The 20,541-nt window shown below is 38.4% G+C and overlaps 2 protein-coding genes across 14 annotated transcripts in view; both read left to right on the forward strand.

Moving 5' to 3' along the window:
- The window catches only part of LOC119246254 (hyaluronidase PH-20-like), a 28,111-nt gene extending 12,676 nt beyond the window's left edge, over positions 1-15,435 (forward strand). For 6 of the 13 annotated variants that reach the window (XM_054692605.1, XM_054692606.1, XM_054692607.1 and 3 more), the window contains 3 exons: positions 7,757-8,752; positions 9,215-9,304; positions 13,731-14,908. In XM_054692605.1, the coding sequence (XP_054548580.1) occupies positions 7,823-8,752; positions 9,215-9,304; positions 13,731-14,405 (1,695 nt within the window). In that variant the 5' untranslated portion in view covers positions 7,757-7,822 and the 3' untranslated portion in view covers positions 14,406-14,908. Of the gene's footprint in view, positions 1-325; positions 541-7,756; positions 8,753-9,214; positions 9,305-13,730; positions 14,909-15,221 lie in introns of those variants that run through there. The other 7 variants (XM_054692603.1, XM_054692604.1, XM_054692609.1 and 4 more) reach the window with 3 other exon arrangements.
- The window catches only part of LOC119246248 (hyaluronidase PH-20-like), a 35,140-nt gene continuing 23,882 nt past the window's right edge, over positions 9,284-20,541 (forward strand). Inside the window, exon 1 of the mRNA XM_054692621.1 lies at positions 9,284-9,304. The gene's annotated coding sequence lies outside the window, so the exon portion shown is untranslated. The remainder of the gene's footprint in view (positions 9,305-20,541) is intronic.

Consider the following 20,541-nt stretch of genomic DNA (forward strand, 5'->3'; position numbering starts at 1 on the left):
AAAAACGATTTATTTGTTTAGGCAACTGTTTTGTTAATACGGGGCTGTTAGCTGAGTCCTCTTTGATGTCCTTTAGGGATGCAGACAGCCGTAATTTTTTTTTTATTTTTTGGAAATCAAGGACAACACATTTTAACAAAATTTAGGAAAGTAGCCAATTTCACATGAGAGGTCTTAAGGCCTCTTTTAACAAGTATATTTATATTAATAAAGAGTCCTTTTTTTCTAGACTTAATATGGCCCAATAGCTTTTCAACGATAAGACACTTACTCGCCTTATTACGGTTTTGACTTACTGCTCCCCCCAAACCTGTTTTTTTTACAGGCGGGTGTGTGCCCTACCCTATGGAGCAGATCCTAGCGGTCCCTGCACAGGAAAGAAATCTTACCTTTTAAGTCCCTGTTCGGGCGCCACTTACCGGGGACCAGCCTCCTGCAAAATGTCATGTCAGGGGTTCCTGAAAGGATGAGACGGCGTCGGCGAAAACGAAAGGGCTGAGGGGAAGGGGATGAGGTAGAATGAGGAGACACTGACACTTGGTGAGGTGCTAGTATTTTCTGCTGAGAGACTCAGCAGGTCTTTATTTATTCATTTTTAGTAAGCAGGAAAAAAAATACATTGTCATGTGTAAAGCAGAAACAATTAGTGTATTTTATTCCCATGGACTACTGGCTCCTACAGGTTCCAGCTAGATGGTAGCCTTCAAGGTTAATAGATAAAAAACCAGACCTAACACTAAAACTTATTATTTTAGCTAGACAATTATTTAAAACAGTGGATAGCCGCCAGTGCATCCCTATCAGCTACAGCCTCAGCATCAAAAGACTATTTTATTTACATGGCCTTCAGCCGGAGACTAGCTGCTGCTCAGCTATCAGAACTTTTTCTACATAGAAACTCCTTAACTCAAATAGCTTTGTTTAAAAAGTTTCCTAAGAAACTTCAAGAGAAAACAAAAAAGAAGGACCTACTATAATAGTTGTATTGCAATGCTTGTTAGGCATGCTCAATAAGTTGTCTTCCATTGCAAGTGAGCCAAATTGTTTAATAATTAGTTTTTAACAGATAATTTTCCGTGCTCTTTATTTGCAGTATACTGATGCATATAATGTAGTGCCTAATGTACTTTTTGGGAAATTTTTTTTTTTATGACCAAGAACAAAAAATGAAGGAATATTAGATTTTTAGCCCCACAGTGTGAGGCACAAGGAATCTTCAGCCCCATGGTGTGAGGCTCTTTAGCTTTGGTCCCACGGTGTGAGGCCCTTTAGCTTTGCTGCTTGCCAGTGTCTTATCTGGCTGGGGCATCAAGGCCTCCTGAGCAGCTGAGTATTTCATTTCTACTGGAACAATTTCCTAATGGTTCACTTATTTAGATTACAAAAAGGCTTATTTTATTTCTTGCATAGGGAAGACTTGATGTTAGCAGGCCTATGAATTATTATGTGACCTTCAATTTTGCTTTCTGCTTTTGTGCAGGCTTATCAGCACTTTTCGTATAGAAGAGAATTTCAGAAAGAGGCACTACTATTAATAATAATACAGCAGGAACAATTTATATTAATTTGGTACTTACATGTTCCTGATCTTCAGATAATATATTTCCTTTGCCCTTTTGAATTCTATGAGCAAGGCCAATAAATTGATAGGAGATTAACCGAGTACCAGGAGAAAAACATATGAACTTTAATATTGTTACATGCAAATGGGAGCCTTAATAGGAAGAATGACTTAAAGAAGCAGTTAATAACAGAGATTTTTATTATTATTATTTTTAATTTCTTCATGTTGCCTCTTTTTTTTCTTAAGATTTCTTTATTTATACAAGAACCAGGGTACAGGCCAGATGTGCAGGTGGGTGAGAGGATTCACCAAAGATAGAGCAGGGAACAGAACAAGCAAACTAATTGAAATACACTACTGAGGGGAGCAGTGGGCAAGACAGGAGAGGTCTGCTGCACATGTGGGTTTCTCCCTGGCCAGCTAGAATCGAACTCTCACTGCAGAGGCTGCGGACAGCTTCACAGTGCAGGGCTCAACTACATGTGCCATCAGGGAGGCCCCAAAGATTTTATTTTTAACAAAAAGTTATAAGTTGTGAAGTTTTAAGACAAAAGAAAGAAGTTGAAGTTCTAGGGACAATAAATTATGGGACTGTGACTAGGAAATGCATGAGGAAACTAATGAAAGTTAAGGTTATGTGGGTGAGTTTACATGTGCCAATCTATTCTGGTATCAACTCCCAGTGTCTGGTGGCAAGATATTCTTTTCCTGGTACAGGGGGTACATCTTTTATATGAGGGATCTTATGTCCTGCCTGAGGCAGAAAGGAGTCAGTAAGAGAGTCTTTCTTGCATTTGCCCTTGTCTTTACTACTTTTGTAAGGACTTCTGACAGTCCTTCTGTACTTCCTGTCTTCTGTACTTCCTGTCCCTTCCTATCTTTCAGTCAAATATTTCACTATATTTTTCACTTGTTTTTAAAGAATACTCATTACAACGAATTAAATCAATTTTATAGCCCAGTGATAGTTCATGGCCTGCAATTTAGGGGGAAAATGCTAGAATAGGCCTACCCATATAACTTTCTTGGCTAGTCATGTACACAATTATGGTCCTAACATGTGCCTAAAATGCACAAGATTTTTTAGGTTATTAGACACACCTCCTTTTATTGGGTTTTTAGTGCTTTTGTTGTTTTATTTTTTAACAGATAAAATGCTTGTGGTCATCCTATACTGAGAAATCTATTGGTGCCATTTTCACAAAAGCATATGCTCACTTTGTATCTCTGTGTCACATTTTGATAATTCTCACAATATTTGACACCTTTCTATTATATCTGTTATGGTGATCTGTCACCAGGGATCACTGATATTACTCTTGTAATTGTTTTGGGTTCCATGAATGTTGCCCATATAAACAGAAAATTGTATCAATATATTATGCCCGTGTTCTGACTGCTTCACCTATCTCTACAGTTCCCCATATCTTTCCCTCTCCTCAGGTCTCCCTACTTCTTGAGAAATAACAATATTGAATTTAGGTCAATTAGGAATCTTACAACAGCCTTTCAGTGTTCAGATGAAATGAAGACTCTCATGTCTCTCTCTTTCAATCAAAAGCTAGAAATCATTCAGCTTAGTGAGGAAAGCATATGGAAATCTAGCTGAAGGCAAGGCCTCTTATACCAAACAGTTAGCAAAGTTGTAAATGCAAAAGAAATGTCCTTAAAGGAATTCCTATGAAAACTCAAATGACAAGACAGCAAAACATCCTTCTTGCTGATATGGTGAAAGTTTTGTGATTTGAATAGAGGATCAGAACAGTAGCAACATTCCTTTCAGCCAAAGTCTAGTCCACAACAAAGCTCTAACTCTCTCCTATTCTGTGAAGATAGAAAGAGGGGAAGAAATTGAAGAAGAAAAGTTTGAAGCTAGCAGAGGCTGGTTCATGAAGTTTAAGAGGTCATCTCTCTAAAAGTGCAAGTGCTGATGAAAAAGTTGAAGCAAGTAATACAGAATATCTAGCTGAGTACGTTGATGTAGGTGACTACACTAAACAACAGATTTAAGTGTACACAAAACCGTCTTACACTGGAAGATATCACCTGGCACTTTCTTTCCTAAAGAAGAGGAATCAATGCCTGGATTCAAAGTTTCAAAGGACAAACTCTCCTGTCAGAGGCTAGTGAGCTAGTGACTTTCAGTTGAAATCAATGCTCGTTTACCATTCTGAACATTTTAGGTTCCTTAAGAGCAATGATAAATCTACTCTGTGCTGTGTAAAAGAATAAAAAGGCTAGATGACAGTGAACCTATTTACAACATGGCTTCCTGACTATTTTAAGTCCAGCATTAAGACCTGCGCAGTAAAGAGGAGATTGACTCTTTAACAGTACACCTGATTACCAAGAGCTCTGATAGAGATGTTCGAGGAGATTCATGTTGTTTTCATGCCTGCTGTCACAACGGCAATACTACAGTCCATGGTCCAGGTGTCATTTTGAATTTAGGTCTTATTGTTTTAGAAATGGATATATGTATTCCATTAAACCCAGTGGAAATGACACTGCACGTAAGATTTACATAGCTTCTTATAAAAAGTACTTCATAATAAAATATTTAAAAAAGTACTTCATAGATGTCATTTGACACGTTAGACCAGCATTTCTAGAGATAGATTTATATTAGCAATATATCTTAAGAGCACTAAGTGATATCAAAAGAGTCACTAGTAGAGCTGAAAATAGAAATAATGCACCAGGACATCCCCTGGCGGTACAGGCAGTTGGGTGCCATGCTATGAAGCTGTCAGCAGCCTCTGCAGCGCTGGTTGGATCCCGGCCAGCCGGCGAGGGTCCCACATGGTGCAGCAGACCTCTCCTCTCTGCCTGCAGCTCCCCTCAGCAGTGTATTTTGTCAGCCTGCCTATTCTGTTCCCCACTCTGTCTCTGGTGAATCCTCTCACCCTCCTGCACATCTAGCCTGTACCCCAGTTCTTGTTTAAATAAATAAATAAATAAATAAATCTAAAAAAAAGAAATAATGCACCAATCCTTTTCTGGAGTTGGGGCCCATAATTCCTTCCACCATGAGCCGTAGTCATCAGGTGAATGAATCAGTTCAGATAGAAAGAAAAATTAAAAGTAATTTGAGAGAAAAAAGTCATTATAAAGGGAGATACCAATACATTTTTCTAGTGTTTCTCTGTGGCACAACTATTGTAATTTTGGAATTTCTCACCATTAGCTACAGAGAAAGGTGGTTGTTGGGGGAAGTTTTGAGAGAATAATTTAAGATTAGGACAAGTGATCTTTCAAATGCCCTCTCACTGTAATCTCTAAGATACTTTACTTTCCATATAGCAATGTAAGGTTGAAAGTAACTACCGTGAGGGAGAAAGTATTAATTGGGGCACCGGGGTGCAGCTGATCGACAGAGTGTTGTCTGCCTCTGCTTGGAAGAGAAACTCTCCTGACACACTTGCCTCCCTAGTTGGGGATGAGCTCAGTGGTGATAAGGGGGTCCTCAGTGACCCTGAGAGAGTCTGACCTATTTCAAGTTTGAATGCAAACTGTGAATTGTTCTGAGAAATAAATGCAAATTTTGTGAGAACCTTGATACATTTATAGTAGCTTTGGTGGCAATCGGAGATTGTCACTTCATTGTTGAGGTCTGTTTGGAAAGGTGGCACAGTGGAAACAGACCTTGAGAGTTAAGTCTCTCAACTCTATAGAAACTAAAAAAAGAGAAGAAAAAAAAACTTCGGCAAAGGTATTTATTTACACCAGAGGTGGGAGGTGGGATCCCAGGGGAATGAGGCATTTATTCATTAATGCCATAAGAATCTATTACTGCAAAACGTTTCTTCCTCCAAGAAGCTGCGATGTTCATGTGGACAATGAAATGTTTGGGTTATATTTTTCTTTGAATACTGACTGAAAATTTGTCATACACTGAATCGCCACACTTTTCTTCGAAGTGGAGAAAGAGATGAACATGTTCTGAAGATATTTTATTTCTTGAATGTTCAGCAGTTGTTTGCTCTCACAAAATTCACATTCTTTGTAGTTAGCTTGCAAAGCATGTCTTTTTAGGAAGATCAATGTAAAACCTTCAAATGTTGAATACATTTGAACCAGTCCTCCATACTGAGAAAATTTAGTCTGCATGTTAAGTGCTCGATTTGGAGACCAGGTATCAGCATAGGCTGCAAATATTCGAAACAGATAAGGGGAATAACACCTTTTGTAGTATCTTTTGAAGCTGACCTCAAAGCTTCTTCTTTAATGGCATTTATCTTCAGCATTGACAAATGTGCTTGGTTACATTTGATGCAATTAGGTCCTTACTGCTTTTGGACAAAGAAAATTCATGAGCAGATTGGTGTTTTCTATTTGTCTTAGATAATGGTGGGTATTTGCATATCTGATATGATCCCACAGGTAAAAGTTTTAGTAACTATGACTTTGACAACTCAAGAATTAAAAAGCAAAAGTCATCTGACCAGTCAAGGGAAGAGAAACACATGTTCTAGATCATAAGACCAGTTCTATATTGTTGACCTCAAAGCAACCAGGTATTGAGAATCATGCAATTCAGAAAGTATAGTTTCAAGAGGGACGTGTGTGTTCTTCCCATATGCTATAGATTGAGCTAGCCACATAAAAAAGAACCTCCTTTTTTCCACTGGGGTTAAGAAGCAGCATCACTTCCTGTTGGAGATGCAAAGATTGTTGGCTCTTATTGTTTGCTGATTTTGTGTGCTTAATTTTCTTCTAGCCTTCTGACCTCATTTAAATAACGTTATATTTACTAATTTTCACACTAGCCATATTATGGTTATTATAATTTTTTCAACTTCATTTTGCAAGGCACTGGTAATAAAGGAAGTGTTCATTATTCTTAAACTTCGACATGACTGGTACTACGCCCTTATTGCTTATTTGTGGAAGGCAAATATGCCACTGTAATGACAGAAGACACAGGGTCAGTTCCAGGTATATTATGGTGGGATGTTGTGTTGATAGCAAGTTAGACTTCACTGAGCTCAGTCTGGGGTTTGAAAAGTAACATTGCCGAGACAATCCCTCCCAATGCTATTGTGTTTTTAATAGGCCTCTAGAATGTAGAGACTCTTCAATACTATTCAGTTATTCAGTTGCTCCATTTCAGTCTTATTCTCCTGTATCTGTTTAATTCCTGCCTCCATTCCAAGCCCAACTCCTACAAGGGTTTGTCCAACTTCAACACCCTTCTCTATCTGGAACCACATGGCATTTATCTTGGTAACTTCTTTATTTGGCTCTCCAGGTGCCTTAGGCATACCCTACATGTTATTGCACTCTTTATATCTAGTCCTCATTTTCTGTATTTGAAATTGCATTTGGTAATCTGTAGTCCACGTGAATCATCATCATGGAAGAAGGATTTTTCTCTATCCTGGAAGGAGTGGAATTGCTGGATCATAAACCCTAGAAGTCTGACAGGTAGAACTAAAGCTATTGGAGAAATCGGGGGAGGGTAGAGAGCAGGGTGTGAAAGGGGACCTGTAGGCTATGGTGGAGAACTGTGGGTGCCTTGGTGGTAAGTGTGGTTTGGAGCATATATTTGAGGAGGTGTGATCTATGTCTCTGAATCACACATGGGGAGTAAACCAACACTACCTCAAACACAACTAATTACTTAAATTAGAAACAAACAACTAAACAGTGAGGAGTAAATGTAAAAAAGAAAAGGAACAAAAGAACACCAGACTCAAAATGAAATCTTCAACGCCATTACAATCTCATGGTTTGACAATAACAGATTTCCCCTGTAATAATTATAATATATAAAGGAGCTAAAGATTTTTGTGACTTAAGTTCTAATATTTCACCTCCTTGGGACATAGAAAATGGGAAGGGAAGAATGGATAATTGGCTTCATCCCTCCTCTGCAGGCTCAGGAATGTTTTGAGAAGATGAGACAAACTTTTGCTATCACAGAATTTGTGTCTTACATAAGAGAAAATAATTTTGTTGATATCAAATGCAGGAGAAGTCCTCCATTATCTAAAATGAATGAAACTCTCTGCTCTTAAATTTGAGTACTTGATAACTTTCCAATCTCTGAGACAAAAATGTAATTAACAATATATTCCTTTATTTCCCAATCACAGATAAGGAACTTACAACACATTCCTGAAACATGAATGAAGAATAATACTTAAATATAACATTATAATATCCCTCCTCTGTGCTTCTATTTTACAGCAAATACTAAATAAACCAAAGTGTCTAGGGAGAAAGAAGTGATTTTTTACAGTTATTTTCTTTGCCATGGGAGTGCTAATGTTCAAGCATATCTTCTTCACAAGCTTTCTTGGATTCCATGCAACACTTCTTCTGTTTCCAGTCTGTTTGACGCAAGATTATACAGCCATTCCTATTGTTCCAAATGCTTCTTTCCTCTGGGCTTGGAATGCCCCAACTCACAATTGTGTTAAGTTCAATATAACGATAGATTTGAGCCTCTTCTCCTTATCAGGAAACCCCGGGCTAAACCGCCCAGGACAAGGTGTTACAATATTTTATAAGGACAAACTGGGCTACTATCCTTGTGTACATAAAGGTAAAAATGTGAATGGAGGAATCCCTCAGTTGGCATGTCTGCAAAATCATTTGGACAAAGCTAGGAAAGACATTTGCGGTTCCTTTGGACCGAACGACGTGGGCTTGGCTGTAATTGACTGGGAAGAATGGAGGCCCCTTTGGGACAGAAATTGGGGTGCTAAAGTTATTTACAAAACCCAATCTATTGATTTAGCTCACCAAAATAATACGACACTCACTTTTCAAAAGGCAGGCCTAGTTGCCAAAGCGGAGTTTGAAAAAGCTGGAAGGAATTTCATGCTAGAGACTTTAAAATTGGGACAATTACTACGGCCGAAATACTTATGGGGTTATTATCTTTTTCCTGATTGTTACAATCATAATTATACCAAAGACCGAGCTTACAATGGAAGTTGCCCTGATAAAGAAAAAGAAAGAAATAATTTGCTCCACTGGTTATGGAATGAAAGCACTGCCCTTTTCCCATCCGTTTATTTGAATACCGGAATAAATGGTTCCAATACTGCGCTCTTTGCCCGGAATCGTGTGCTGGAAGCCCTTCGAGTTTCTAAAGTGCGAAACAATACGGACCCGCTTCCAGTTTTTGTATATCTGCGTCTAGTTTTTACTGATAACTTTACGACTTTCCTTTGTAAGGTAAGAAAATCAAAGTATGAGGATTATGAATTAGTGTCCTCTGTAGTGTTCAATCGAATTTAATGTCATTTTTGAAGGAAGGGAAATTTAGCTTTTCATAGCCTTTAGGATCATGCACACAGGTAGGACACATCATGGCACAAATGCAGAATAAGAACGTTTTCCTCTAACGTCATTGCAATCATGGAGAATAAGGTAGTACAGGGGACGTTTCAACTCAGTCCCTTCCTTTTTATTTTCCTGGGCCTGCTCTCTTGTCAATAGAAGTAATTCAAATCATAACAGGAACTCTGTATGTTTGCTAGAGGAGGGCAGTGGTTATGTAAAACATGAAAATTAAACTGGGGAAGTATTAAAAAATGTTATTGTGGACCCTGTAGCTTAGCTCTGGTGTTACTGTCTGATATGTATAACACTTTCAAGTTATTCCCATCTGTTAACTTTCTCTGTTGCACCCACCAGGATGACCTTGTGCATACAATTGGGGAAAGCGTTGCTCTAGGCGCCTCTGGAATGGTAATATGGGGCAGCACCAATTTAACCCGAAATGAGGTAAGTTGTGTTGGTAGGCAAGGGATCAAAACATTTCTATGTTTAATGATTTGGGGGATGGTGTGATAATAAAAAATAAAAGAATACTATACGTGGCACATAAATAATGACTGAATCAAATTTCTCTTCATTTGTGGTTCTATTGTGATGCAGAATCTCTATAGCTGTTTCCATGAGGAAACAAATCAGTGAGGTTAATTAAGATTCTCGAGACTAGATGGCTAACAAGGACTAGAATGTGGTTTTATGGGCATCCCTGGTGGCTCAGGCGGTTGAGTGCCGCACTGTGAAGCTGTCCACAGCCTCTGCAGCACAGGTTTGATTCCCACCCGTGGTGGAGCAACCCACAGGGCAGGACAGACCTCTCCTGGCTCGCCTGCTGCTCCCCTCAGCAGTGTGCTTCAGCAGATCTGCCTGTTCTGCTCCCTGCTCTATCTCTGGTGAATCCTCTCACCCTCTACTCCTCTCGCCTTTACCCCAGTTCTTGTATAAATAAAATAAAATCTTTAAAAAAAATTTCCCTAGATTAGACAGCCAGTAAGTAGCCAATAGAGGACTAGAATGTGGTATTATGATATGATGTTTGGTTTTTTTTTCTACCACACCTGTGTGTCTCCTCTTAAAACAGGCTTTGTCTTCTCTTAAAAGAGTTGCAGTTAGTCACCATGCATTCCTTTGTTTTTTCTTTCATTTAACTGCTGTTTATTGAGTAATTATTTATTTGATTATTTGTTGAATGACACTCAGTTGCAGGGGTCAGCACTGATGACTGTGGACCAAGTCTGACCAGTTGCTTCCTCTGTCCAGCAACTTGGTCAAGACTCATTGATAGAGTTTTAAATGGGAAAATAATCAAAAGGAGAATAGTATTTCAGAATAAGTAAAAAAATATGGAAACTAATATGTTCCTGGGCATCAGTAAAACTTCACTGGCTCATAGTCCTGCTCATGTGTTGAGGTGCCCAGGGCTGCTGTGCACTTCTGAGGCACCAATGTATCATAAAGGCAGAGAGGGTATCGTTAAAACCTTAAAGTATTTGCTGTCTGGCTTATACCCAAAATGTTTGCCAACCCTTGAATTATTGAATGCCTGCTGTGGCTAAATGTCAAGTAATTTTTAGGGGCTGGAAATGTAATAATGAACAGATCACAGTTCCTCTCCCTGCATTCTCAGAGCTGGGAATGCAAGTACAGATAGAGCAGGTCCGGAGGATAAACGCAACAAAGAGCCAAGAAGCAGGGTGGGCAGGATGGAGCATGATGGAATGGTGATATTTTAGATGAGGCAGTCACAGGATGCTCTGGTGAGGTTGTGCAGCAGAGACCTGCTGAGTTAAGGAACCAAGTTTCTGGAGGTAAGTGCAATGGCCTGCAGGCTCCAATGTGCTTTGAAAGAAAGAGTGAGTGGGCCAGTGGGACTGGATGCAATGAGTAAGGAGGAGAAAGATAACAGATGTGGTTCTGAGATAGCAGGCAGTCATGTGTAGGCTTTTGCTCTGAGATGGGAAGCTACTAACATGTTTGAGCAGAAGAGTGGCAATCTCCGATGAACAAGTCAGAAGAAGTACTTAGCTCACTTGAGAATAGAAGGGAGAAGGGCTGAAGGGTAAGGTGCAACAGGGAGAGGAAACTAATGCAGGCTTGGTCCACAGGTGTGAGCAAGTGTTTGGCAGTGACTTTAATCAAACATTAGAACTGAGAGTGGATTGACCAGATATTGATGGGCAGAGTGGATAAGAGAAGCAGTAAGGTAGATGCCTCCAAGACTTCAGACTTGAAGGAGAAGCTTCTGAGATGGCATGAGCTTCAGGAGCAGCAGCACAGCAGGGGGATGCACAGCGGAGAAAAGGAGTGGGGAGTAGGGCAGGGATTGGGGCTAGGGTGGGCTTAGAAACAGATTAATTTTTGAATGAATAAATTGTTTAAAGGTTTCCTAATGGAGAGGAAGGAAACACTTCCTTATTTTCCACAGATTATATTTAATAGTGTGTGTGTATTTTTAGAAAACCTATTCATTAGGAATATAAACCTATTTTTTCTCTGTTTGGTATCATTTTTTTTTCCATTTCTCCAAATGCATTTTCTTGAACTCAAAAAAGCTTTCACTATTATGATCTAACCTTTGTCTCTCTTCCTTTATTTTTATCCTATTTTAGTTCTGTGTAACAGGTCTTTAACCTCTACCTCTTCAAACCTTTGACTCAATGCAAGAGTAAAGCTGTCACATGAACACAGAGGAATCGGAGCTAACTTTGTCCTTCATGGTGAATGTGGAGATGCTAGTGATGCCCATGCCTTGGAAAAATTGTGATGGACTCTTAGGGGCTTATCCTAGGAACAGAGAACAGAGACTTTGTATTCTAGGAGCAGAGGAGATCTTTTGATCACTTGTACTTAAGACAGAAAAAAAAAAAACATTTTACTTCATGAATAAAATACAGTTGTCACCTTTGATAAATTTTTAAAATAGTCCCAAGTCTTCTGCCTATTAGGTCTACTTCTATCCACTCTGATTTGATCACCAAATTGAAAAAAAAAAACAGAAAATAACTTTCAGAGAAGCTGAATCAATCAGTCTCTAATATAAGAACCTAATAATTTAGCATAAGCTTTCAGATTTAAAAAACTATTTAACAATTATAATTCTCCTACTTATAGTCCTGATTTTCATTATTTGTTTCCAAAATCTGTAAACTCTATTTGGAGGACCTGATCAATGTTAGGATGGAACCACTTAAAGATTTTCCTTACTGCATCCTTTTTCAGTAAAAGGAACTCTGGAGTCTCCTCTTACTCAGGTTAGGAATGACTGAGGTATTCACTAATTAGGAAGATGAATTGATGTACTATTTAATTGTCACACTTTTTATTGTTCTTTAATCTTCACATCTTCTGCTCTGACTCTCAGATCATCTTCGCCATTATTCACACAGAAGGGTCTTTTAACTTCAATGTGGCTATTTTCTACCTCATGAAACTGCCTTGGAATAGCCCACACGTACAGTAGAGAAATGGATTAGTTGTCATGATTCCTCTGATTCAATGGCAACTTGAGAGCCTTTAATTGCAGGTTTACTTGCAATGACTGAACTGACTTAAAAAATTATTTTCAAATGAAAGCAAACCATTTCCTTCCATTCTGCTTTATTAGTTTCAGTGACGAGACGGAACCAGTTTCTACTGGTCCCAACTCATGAGCTTCTCTATCTTAAAAAGCAGCAATACTGGGTTGATTTTCTCTTACCTTGGATTTGTCCTCCTCTTTGTATCTTATTTTACCAAACCCAACTGGAATCAGTTCTGTGTTTATGAGAACTAGACTGAGAGAATCCTGAAAATTCAGCTCCATGTCTCCCCATCTCAGTGTTCACACCCTTCATCATATCTGCAAAGTCCTTTTGCCATGTAAGATTGCAGTGTCACAGGTTCCAGGGAATAGGGTTTGGGCAGCCTTGGAAGGCCATTATTCTATGGAAGGGAAGGTAGCAGGAAATAGATTCAAGTGGAAGCTGCCAAGATTCCTCTACTTGCCTATTGACCTACCATCACATGCTTGATCTGCTGGAGACTAGAACCACGTCCTCAGCACTGTCATCATGAAAGAAAGTGACTATCTTCTGGGTATAGAAAAGGACAGTGTCCCAGTTTTAGGACACACTAGTTTCAAGATGGGTCATTTTCAATACTATTCCACAAATAAATGCATTTGTAAAAGAACTGCTTAATTCACCTATAACATGAACGATAGGTCACATTTACTATAAAGTTTATTCAGTTGTATGTCCCTCATTTTGAACTAGTAATACAGAAGCCATATCTTTCCAATGTTATTTAAATGTGCGTGGAAAATGAGATACTTACATTTATAATTTCTTGAGGAGTAATGATACACTGGTGCTATGCTAAGCACTTTTAAATGCCATGTATCTTTATACCACAACCCTGTGTAGTCCATGCTGTAATCATCCGACAGATGAGGAAGCAAATGGGTAGCTTGATTAATTCATCTGTCCAAGATTACTTGGATAGGAAACTCAGACCAAGAAGTTTGGAAGTTTCCTCAATTGATGCAGCTAATATTAGTGTAACTGAGACTCCCAACAGAGTAATAGGCTCCAGAGATAATGCTCTAACTGTTGTATGTTCTGTGCCTCATTCACCCCCATTAGTTTGTGAATTATTGAGGAAGACAAAGGCTAGTTTATTCTCAATTAATTAATCTGTGGCATGAAATCACATGTGAAACTTGCAAATGTTAGTACGTATATTTGGAATAGTCTTGCTTGTGCAGAAAAATATAAAATGTGTCCTATGTCTCCCTGGATTTATTTTTTCATGCTTCCTTAGAAAATGCTTATTGCTGGGAATTAAATCACAAACAAATTAACTTGCCCCTTCTTATTCTGACCTTCTTATAATTTTACAGACAGATTGCACGAACCTAGCCAATTATATGAAGAATACCCTGAATCCTTACATAATCAATGTCACCCTAGCAGCCAAAATGTGTAGCCAAGTGCTTTGCCAAGATCAGGGAGTGTGTATAAGGAGAAACTGGAATTCAAGCGACTATCTTCACCTGAACCCAAGGAAATTTACTATTCAAATGGTGAATGACAGAAAATATGTGTTAAAAGGGAAGCCCACACAGGACGACCTGCAGCAGTTTTCTCAAAAATTTCATTGCCGCTGTTATGCCAATATCCATTGTATGACAAGAGTGAATGTGACTACTACAAATCTTACCCATCTATGTGTTGGTAATGATGTTTGTATAGATGCCTTTGTAAACCCAGCACTCAGTGGTCCTTCTAAACTGAATGACAGATCTTCAGGTGCTTATAGCAGTGCTGCGTCTACTATACCATATGCTACAATGTCCCCACGTGCTTCTGGGAAAGTCCTCAATGAGAGCCTCCAAACAAAATGTTTAGTGGAAGCTGTCTCCAACATCCTCCAAGAAGAACATGAACGTTGCTTATATAATCTAAACACTCCTAATGAAACAACCTTTCCCTGTACAAGTTCAGTGCTTATTAAATTTCCTATCCACATACTTTATGTTTTTCTAGCTTTTACATTTTTATACTTAGTAACTTAAAAAATGATTATTTTCATGCACGTGATAATCCTTGGTTTGTATTTGAAGTGATGATAAAAACACATGGCTATGATAATGAATAGCTTGACATTTTGAGCAAAAATTATTTTCTTATGATCAAATGAAACTTTAAATTATTATTGATAGACAAGGAATGTTGACTACCACCTTTGATTTTCAAAATCATAGAACAGTGTTATTACTAAAACCATTGATAACAACAATATGATTGAAACTCCATTTGACTTGAATCCGGATTTTTAACAGAGCATACAATTTCTTTAAGATAATGTCCAAGTTATATCTTCTGGTTGCCATGATTCTGTAGCAAATATTTTGCGTACATGAATGTATATATACTGATTGTAAAAACTGTAATTCCTAAAACAACTGTCTACCTAGGTTTTGCCTGAGAAAAGTGAAGGTTTGGATAATACCACTTTATTACAAATGAATATCATTGTGAATGCACTCTAGTTCATAATAAAAGTTAAGAAAGTATTAATGAGGAAAACTCTTTTTCTTTTATAATGTCTATTGCTAGTCGGTCCTTAGCATAGAAATATGATTTCAGCTACTTCAGTTTAATCATTGCTTCCAGTTGTGTTGTATAAACAGTAGTCTTTAACAAGTGATTATCCTGTCAACTTGGCTTTTGAGTTAATGTCTTCAGAATTCATATAGTCGGTATTCCAATTGTCTTTTCATCCTTGGTTGTCAAGTTTGACAATTTTGTGCACCCAAAATGCCTTATTTCATCTAAGTATCCATCCCGATCCTTCAGAGAGCATTTATTGAGTGTTTTTTCTCTGCCAGGGTCAACAGAAGCATCACAGATAAGAGAGGAAGGAGAATGTTTCTTGCTATGCTGAATTAGGTGTATATTTGAAGAAGACAGACCTTGAAATTGAAAAATTACAACAGTGTGTGGTGAATGTTATGATAGAAACTCAGCACGCTGTGCATACAAATATGAATCCAAGAGTGCCTTTTATGCTATCTATGTGACCCAATAAAATTTTAATATATTGTGCTGATACAACATTGCTTATTTGATTTCTAGCACTTTAATATTCCACATATTAAAAACATACTTTAGCATAGGCACATAGTTTTAAAAGGAATATATTACGTTCCCCACACCAACTTGTTAATCCTAAACGGCACATAAAGGGATAAAGCTTGCGTGAATATACAGTTATGTACTTTATAGGGAAGAATCATTATGGATTTTATCTTTCTCTAAAATGTCTCTTAATTGCAGACCAGAAATAAAGAGATTTCAGGGTTAATCATTTTGCAAAAGCATAAAAAACTCTTTGATTGTAATAAGCAGTATATGAATGTTTTGGAAAATTGAGCAACCAAAAATATACATGTATATTTTGTATCTGGTAGAAAACATTAATCACTAACTTCATTAGTCAAGATTTCAGTGGCAAATACTTACTTTGTTTGTTTGTTTAAAGATTTATTTATTTATGCATACAATAACTGGGGTACAGGCCAGAGGTGGGGGTGTAGGGGGTGAGAGGATTCACCAGAGACAGAGTGGGGAACAGGGCAGGCAGAATGAATTACATACACTGCTGATGGGAGCAACAGGTGAGTCAGGAGATGTCTCTGCGCCATGAGGGTAGCTCCCTGGCCTGCTGGGGATTGAACTCGTGCTTCAGTGGCTGTGGACAACCTCATAGGCCGCGTTTTAACCCTTTGGGCCACAGGGATGTCCCTCGCAAATACTTTGAATGATGTTTCCATGTGATGCTAGGAAATAGCCTGACTGAAATTGCCAGTCACCATTTTAGAGCTCCTCACAGATAAAAAGAGCTTGCATTTTTTATTCAACACTGAATTATATGTTTTACATACAACTTCTCATTTAATTACCTAGTTTCCAGTTAAGGAAATGAGGCTGAAGTTGAGTAAACTCAAGGTAGCTATGATGCCGTTACAGAAGGAAGGAAAGTTTATACAACCTTCCTCTCTACCTCTTTGTTCGATGAAACATATTCAACCCTAATATGTTGTGTTCAACTCTGAGTTCCTACTTGTCAGAAGTTATTGACATTAAAGTCTAATTTATAAATATAAAATACAAACAAAAATAATTCTAATACCATGAATGAGAAGCAATATTATATAGGGTAACTTTCTAAAAATAAATTTTATTTTCATATCAAACACTGTATAATAACATAATAATAAATTTGTGAAATAGGAAATATAATGAAGGAAAACACCAATAATCACTGTAATATATACTAGTAACTCTTTTTTTTTTTTTTTAAGATTTATTTATTTATTTATTTATTTATTTATTTATTTATTTATTTATACAAGCACTGGGTACAGTCAGAAGCGCGGGAGAGTGAGGGAATTCACCAGAGCCAGAACGGGGAGCAGAACAGGCAGAGGGACCGAAACACACTGCTGAGGGGAGCAGCGGGAGGCAGGAGAGGTCCGCGCGCCATGTGGGACCCTCCTCTGGTGGCCTGGGAGCAGCCGGGGATCGAACCGGCGCTGCAGAGGCCGCGGGTAACTTGGAAAATCAGCGCTCAACCTATGCGCCACCGGGGAGGCCCTATACTGGTAACTCTTGGCATATTTCTTTCTAGTTTTCTTCTAAAGAATTTTTTTAAAATCATGGGTGTAATAATAATACATCTATATACTTGCATCCTATGTTTTTTCTTAGCCATATTTTTAGGCCATTATTTTAACCCAAATAATAATTTATCAGCTGGAAATAGCACAATTTAATTAACAATCTTCTGTAAGCTTTGATATGTAAATGGTAAGCTTTTACTATTTAATCACCTTATGAGAAAATATTGTACAGATCACCTTATCAGTTTATTCACTTATTAATCAATTTGTGCATTAATTAATTAATTAACCATTACTTCTTATCAGGTGCTGCTCCAGGCTTCAAAATAGATCCCTGAACAAAATAAGATCCCTGCCTTCCTTGAACATACATTCTAGTTGGAGGAGGCAGGCATCAATATTTACATAGCAGTTTATATAAAATGCTAACACTAAGGGAAAGAAAACAGAGCAGAGTGGGGAAGGTGGGATGTTCTTGTATTGGGTCTTATTGAGCAAATGCCGATTGGATGGGATTAGCTGTGAGAATATTTTGGGTAAGGATATTTTAGTACCTTTGGTGGTGGGCCTGGTGTATTCAAGGAATAGCAAAGAATGCTCTGGGGCTGAATCCTTCTCCTTACCATTAACTTCCGTTGCTTATTCCTTGAACTATAGCATTTATCATCATCTGACATAGTATATATTATATATTTGCTTATTTTCTGACTTAATTCTCTGGAATGTTAATTAGGAAAATGAAGACTTCATCTTGTTCTATGCAGAACAATACTTGCTACAATGCCTGGCACACAGTTGATGTTCAATATATACTTTGAGTGAATGAATGAGTGATTCATAAATCTGACTCAATAGTAGCTATAAATTTACTATGAGTTTTTTTTTAGCTCTGCACATTATAGTGAATGATTGCAAAGTCATTCTTAAGCATTGTTCTTTTCTTATCCTAGTACACTAGCACCTGGCTTCACGTGGTTTAAGTCCGTGTGAAGAGTTGAGGTCTGAAGAGAATACATCCCTGGACAAAGTCAAAAAGTCAGTGATCAACAAGTCTAATCTGGAACTCAAGTTGCTGAAATGTCACCATAACTGTCTGTAAGATGGAAACCAAATATGTTTACTTAGCTTTTGATGATGCCCATGAATTTACTGCATTTGTAATTAATTTTCAGTACTCATACTGGTAAAGTCCAATCAACTTCCAGATCTTTCAGCTCTAGGGTTTCTGCAGATGTAACTTAGCTCACTGCTTTTGGATGGGAAAGCCACCTGCTAAACTGCTTCATAACCACAGTTTCTGAGAACCTTTTCTAACTTCCTTTTAGGAAACAGCAAGCTACTCAGACTCACTACTCTTCAGAGTTCTCTTATACAGAAGGGAATTAATGATAGTAGCCTTTTGTGCACATTTAATGATATCAGGTAGGAAACATACTTGGCATAAAACCTGGCACATAAAAAAGTCCTGGCAAATGTTAGCTATTGTTATCAAGTACTGTCAATATTGATCCCTTGAAAGTCATGATAGGTAATATTTTCTCCATTTTGAAGTAAAAAATTATGTATGACTCAGAGTAGTGAAATGGGTTGCTTAATATTATTTAGAAGTACCTGTGCCTTGAACCCTTCTCTTTTGAACCTTAAACTTGTTATCTTTTCATTTCGGCAGAAGTATAGAAGACTATTGGCCCCAAATTCTTCTTTACTAGCTTACAGAGAAATATAACAACCCCAACTCACGACTATACTGATATTGATATCAGACAGTGCTTTTTTTTTTTTGACCACATGAAAGAAAAACTTAAATTTAAACAGTCTATAAGCAACCTACCCTTAACTCTCATGCTCTCAATATCTAAATGTCACTTCCCCATAAAAGGAACAAGCGTCTTTTAGGAAAGTGTCTGAGTCTAAAGTCTTTTTCCAATGTATGAGTCTGGGATATAATTGTTATGATAAAGTAAGGATGCTATCAAGGATTACTAGATTTTGATATCAAAAGAACTCATAAATCTTTTTTAAAATTAATTTATTTTTTTATGCAAGCCCTGGGTACAGTCAGAACCGCGGGAGGGTGAAAGAATTCACCAGAGCCAGAGCCGGGAACAGAACAGGCAGACTGATGAAATACACCGCTAAGAGGAGCAGTTGGCGGCAGGAGAGGTCTGCGCACCATGTGGGACCCTCGCCTGGTGGCCAGGGATCGAACCGGCACCGCAGAGGCTGCGGGCAGCTTCGCAGCCCTTCGTTCAATCGCTGCGCCACCACGGGAGGCCCCAGAACTCATAAATCTTGATGATACCATAAATCTTGATATCAAAAGAACTCAACAGTTTTAACCTTGACAAAGGTTGAAAAATTTGAGAATCATTAAATAACTGCAACAGACTGAAGTGCTTCAAACATATTTTAATCTATGATGTCAAATTATACTAAAGCAAAACTTTGTGGCCACCTTTGAAGAATGTTAAGAAACCAACTCCATACTTTGAAAACTAGTACATAAAAGGAAAGAATGGCGCCTCCGTGGTGGCACAGGCTTTTGAGCGCCGCACTGTGAAGCTGTCCGCAGCCTCTGCAACACGGGTTCCATCCCAGCCGGCCGGCTAGAAGCCCACAAGGCACGACAGACCTCTCCTGCGGTGCCTGCTGCTCCCCTCAGCAGTGTATTTCGTCAGTCTGCCTGTTCTGTTCCTCGCTCTGTCTCTGGTAAAGCCTCTCACCCTCGAGTGCATCTGGCCTGTACCCCAATTCCTGTATGAATAAATAAATCTTAAAAAAAAAAGGAAAGAATGAATCACTTACGGTATATTTTGCAAATGAACTATACCTCGGGGTAACTAAATAGTGAAAGAAGGGAAGTTTTTGGTCAAAGCAATGAATGAAGAAGCTTTAAAAGAATAACCATTTTGTAATTCTAATGAATTAACCGATTTAGACCCTCAGTGACTACTAAAAACACAAGAAGAGAGAAAAATTAAACATTACATTTTTCTCAATTCAATTATGCAGCACCAAAGTCGCATCGGGTCTCCACTAATTCACAGCGTACAAAGGAAACTCTTTTTTTTTTTTTTTAAGATTTATTTATTTATTTATACAAGCACTGGGTACAGTCAGAAGTGCGGGAGGGTGAGAGAATTCACCAGAGTCAGAGCGGGGAGCAGAACAGGCAGAAGGACCAAGGTACACTGCTGAGGGGATCAGCGGGCGCAGCAGGAGAGGTCTGTGCGCCAAGTGGGACCCTCGCCGGGTGGCTGGGAATCGAGCCATCGCTGCAGAGGCTGCGGGGAGCTTTGCAGCCCAGCGCTCAACCGCTACGCCACCAGGGAGGCCCACAAAGGAAACTCTTAAGGTACAAAGGGAAGTGTGGAACAGCATGCCAGGGAGGTAATGACCACAATTAATATCCTAGAAAAGTCTACAGGACAAATGGCATGTTTTATAAACAGATAAATTACAATAACAAAGCCAGGAGAACACATGTCTATCAATGTAGGTTCAGACTGATGCTGCCCTGTGCAGG

Source organism: Talpa occidentalis, unplaced genomic scaffold, assembly GCF_014898055.3.
Source record: "Talpa occidentalis isolate TD23 unplaced genomic scaffold, MPIMG_talOcc4v2.1, whole genome shotgun sequence".
NCBI classification, from domain to species: domain Eukaryota; kingdom Metazoa; phylum Chordata; class Mammalia; order Eulipotyphla; family Talpidae; genus Talpa; species Talpa occidentalis.